Raw genomic sequence first — 4,153 nt, forward strand, 5'->3', positions numbered from 1 at the left:
ACTTTTCTGCTTCTTCCTTCTTTGGTGGTGGGTCAATGATCTTACTTGTGCAGGTTGGGCACGAATATCAGACGTAGCACACCTGGCTGCTTCATAGGAGCGGCATGTATTGACCATGTCCTGCAGTGAGCACTTGTCGTCCAGGGATATGAGTCGCTGAATCAACTCATCATCCCGAACGCCCATAATAATCACCGACTTCAACTGAGTCTCTTCGCAAATTGGCGATTTACCAGGGCATATGTCGATCTCCTCGGCACTGCGACGCAACCTTACGTAGAAATCTGCAAATGTTTCGCCTTCCATCTGCCTGCAGCTAAGCAATCCCCTCCTGCGTATTGCCTCGTTCCGCAAGCCCTTGATGTGTACTTCCAGAGCAGTGACCACCTCATCGACGGTCTTGTCTGTAGAGGGAGGTATTTGCAGGGTATGCTCTAGGACACGTTGTGTTTCAAGGGTGAGACACATACGTAATTGTATAAGCTGCTTCTCATGGGGTAAGCTATGCAGGTCGACCATGGTAGCGTAATCTTGCCAACGTCGCTTCCATTCGCGGAACAATTGGTAAGTGGCATCTGGTTTAAGTGGAGGTGGCGTCTGAGCAGTGGCCTTTTGAGTGGGTGGAGGAAGCGGGGGCTGGCGATGACGGATGTCATCGGAGGCCGCAAGGTGCTCTGGGGGAGAGTGAGCGGGTTGCCGTTCCGGGTTTATCAATTTGAGCAGGGCGTCAAATCTAGCATGGTCTTCTCGTCGTCTGCGTTCATCTTCTGCTAACCTCGTCTCTTCAATCCATTTCACGAGGGAAAGCATGTCTGTCGGTGTGGTCGGTGGGAAGGATGCGGCCTGTTGCTCATCGGAAAGATCTGGCTGCATCTCTTCCTCCTCTTGCTCGAGTGCTCCTGAACGAGTATTAGGCATTTCGCTAGAATAAAGCTAATAGTGTGGGCCCGTAATGCGCGGATGAGTACGTAAGCTGGCGGGTACCTGGGGCCCAGTAGGCCTGCGGGCGTGTAAGCGAGGGGAAGTACCGCGCACACGTCCTGCCAATGTTCAAATACAAGCGTCTCTCCGACAAAGAGGCAGCAAGATTTCCACAAATACCACTCACAATGCACTGCGACACTATACACTATACGGGGAGGCACTATAAACCACACGTGTAAGCACTAGACACTATACGAGAAGGCTCCAAGCATATACGCAGAATGCGTGAAGTAGATGAGCGCAATATGGCGTCGGAGCACTGCCAGTCACTAACGAACACTTGCATATGCCGGTTTTTCGTTTAAAACACTTATGTTGTACGTGCGAGCGTGTAACTCTGTCACTGGGACTGCACACATTCGTGAGCCCTTGTCGCACACAATTACGATATGTGGGTCACGGTACACCAAAATAATGCAGGTATAGGCTGAGTTCATTGCGTTGCACTGCCCTGTATGCACTAACAATGTTATATATCTCACTGCGCCATGTGTGTGTTGGTCGAGGGCTAATAATACACACTGTAGGTTCTTAAGTACATTCAGCCTTAAACACTAACACAGTTACAAGAAGATACAATATAATAACAGAGTCAAAGCTAGCGCCCATGCGTGACTCCGCGTCCCCTCTAGTCTCTCACTCAAGCACTGTTGCTAAGCACCTATGCATGCCTACCCCGGGCATGCGAGTTGCCACATGTCGCCAGACGGGGATATCAATAACCCACAATACCCACTAAACTTCTTATATTAGGGGTATGAGCAATTACCAGATCACCTAATGTATCCATTTGTTATTTCGACCTTTCATCCTCAAGGTGACATCTTCAGGAATTACATACGTAACAATAAATTAGAAAATAGTAAAAATAACAATTGTCAATAACACAGTTTCTACCAGAATAACAATGATTCAAAACGACGGAGGGTAATTGCAATACAATGAGTACCATCGTCATGTTACTGCTTGCTAAAATATTTTGCTGATCTCACCTGCCTGTTGATTGACCCCACAGTTGGTGGCGCCATTATTGTTAGGTTGTGTGGGCGGTGAATGGACGATTAGCAGACAGGCAGTTATAGGTGACCTCTCTACACGTAGGTGCAGTGCGGAATTGAATAAAGATATCGTAGATGCCATATCAGATTGCATATTAATTGATGGGGAATTTTTGTGAATTATCAATGCTTGTATTTTTGGTGGTGGTATTTCATATGTTGTTTTATTGTTCCAGTTTGTGCATGCATCGTTAAACGTCGGCTAAGACTACATCTCGTATACATACACATACATAGATCAAGCCGTTGCCAGGCAAGATTAACAAAGTATTTATGCTGACAATGACATGACGAAGGTACGCATTCAGTATTGTAAGTACCCTCCGTCGTATTCCAACGTCGTTATCATGGTAGAAATTGTGATGTTTATGATTTATGAACTAAGTGGATGTAACCCACACGTAAAATAAACTAAAAACCCGCTGTCAGAGAAAAACAAACAAACACTGAGTTGTTCTGTATATTACAACCCGTCTGTGGTGCAGGGATTTTGCACATAACAAATATCAGGGTGGGAACAATCACACTGTTATCACATGTAACTAGCTCTCACTGTTTTCACGTGTAATAAACAAACTTGCCATATGTAACAAACTTTTGCTTAATGTAGCGGCAAACGCACTGTTATCAAATTACAAACACTTGGCACATGTAACAAACACACTAATGCAGTTATAGTCGCCTGCAACTGTGCATAAAACAAATGACCAACATAGGTTCCTGCGTTGTGCAGCGCCCTCATGATATCGCTGACTTCTCTTCGTTGCCGGATGTTTTGTTGTGACAGAAGATCTTCAGGAGGAAAGAAGCGCTAATATACAGGAAGTTGTAGCCAATCAGGAAGAGTCCTAAGAAGAGGAAGGTCCTATGACCTCCCACCTGTGACCACATGGCTCCGGCCGTCACTCCAGAAATTACCCTACCTGTTCCCGAAGAGACAAATCAGTCATGGTTGAGTTTCTACTATGCAAAGGCTTCTTTAAGCTCAGTAAAGTTGCCTGACATTAGCCACAGAAAAATCTTATAAATGTTCCACAATTTACAGAAAGGGGTTCATCGAAAGGGTGTAAATCTAATGGTTAGGTTTTTACCGAACAAAAATTCTTCTCATCTGAATAAAATCGACTGACATTGACAAGAAAAAACATTGAATATTACAAATCCGATACATTATGCTCACACTTCTTTTTCATTCCGTACTGGTTATTCACAGGCGATTTCATTCAGGCAAGGAACAACCACGTAAGAGAGAAGGGTTTTGAGTATGATAGATGGACATTTTCGTACATACTGTCAATGAGGCGAGGAAAATGGTTCCACCTTCTCTACACCGCAATAACCGTCGGCTGCACGGGCAGTACTGTCGATGTGGTTAAAAAAAATATGCTTCAGTTCTTGTTAGGGTTTTCACAATTGATGGAGACTTACCTACGAACTGGACAATTTTCACAACAGCCAGCATTGTCGACGTCGTTCCCGTGGGAGCCATCTCGTTGGCCTTGTAGGAAATACTGGCCTTGTAGAGGCCGTAGTTGATGCCGTGGAAGAGCTCGACGGGCAGGAAGAACCACGGGTTGGTGATGGTGTAGTAGAGGACGTAGCGCATAGTGTGGCACACCAGCACAAGTACGAGCGAGCCCGTCACGCCGATCTTGAGTAGGATGTCTCCTACAAAGGAGGGGAGGTCATTAACGGGTGATAAAAAGAAGACCCCTGCCTTCCGCCCTCTCTCTCTTTTTCTTTCTCTCTATTCTTGTCTCGCTCTCTGTTTTCCTCTCCTGCCGGCATGCTCCTCCTTTGTAATCCTTTTGCGCGCGCCATACAAGACAAGCGTACAGTCGATATGGATGTTTCCCTGGTAAATGTTATTTACAGGAAACAAGTAATGATAAGCAGAGGATAGAGAACGCCTAAAGGGGAAGTAAAGTTATTTCCGTGGTAAGTCAAACATCACTGAATTGAAGGAAGAAAGAGGTGGGAAGGGACAAGAACAAATGAATATTAACTAGTAAATAAATTGGATGGTAAGCGAAATCATTAGAAATGTATTATTGGTAATAGATGCGTGGTGTATATTTTGTGACATGAAAATATGAAGGTGGGTGAGATCT

The 4,153-nt window shown here is 45.1% G+C and overlaps 1 protein-coding gene across 2 annotated transcripts in view; it reads right to left on the bottom strand.

Moving 5' to 3' along the window:
* Positions 1–1,711: 1,711 nt before the first annotated feature.
* Positions 1,712–4,153, bottom strand: part of LOC143032352 (major facilitator superfamily domain-containing protein 6-like) — a 40,755-nt gene continuing 38,313 nt past the window's right edge. For both annotated transcript variants that reach the window (XM_076196957.1, XM_076196958.1), the window contains exons 6-7: positions 3,471–3,710; positions 1,712–2,965 (exon numbers count right to left, since the gene is read on the bottom strand). In XM_076196957.1, the coding sequence (XP_076053072.1) occupies positions 2,781–2,965; positions 3,471–3,710 (425 nt within the window). In that variant the 3' untranslated portion in view covers positions 1,712–2,780. The remainder of the gene's footprint in view (positions 2,966–3,470; positions 3,711–4,153) is intronic.

This window comes from Oratosquilla oratoria, chromosome 13, assembly GCF_046742065.1.
Source record: "Oratosquilla oratoria isolate Oo_2021 chromosome 13, ASM4674206v1, whole genome shotgun sequence".
In the NCBI taxonomy this organism is placed as follows: Eukaryota; Metazoa; Arthropoda; class Malacostraca; order Stomatopoda; family Squillidae; genus Oratosquilla; species Oratosquilla oratoria.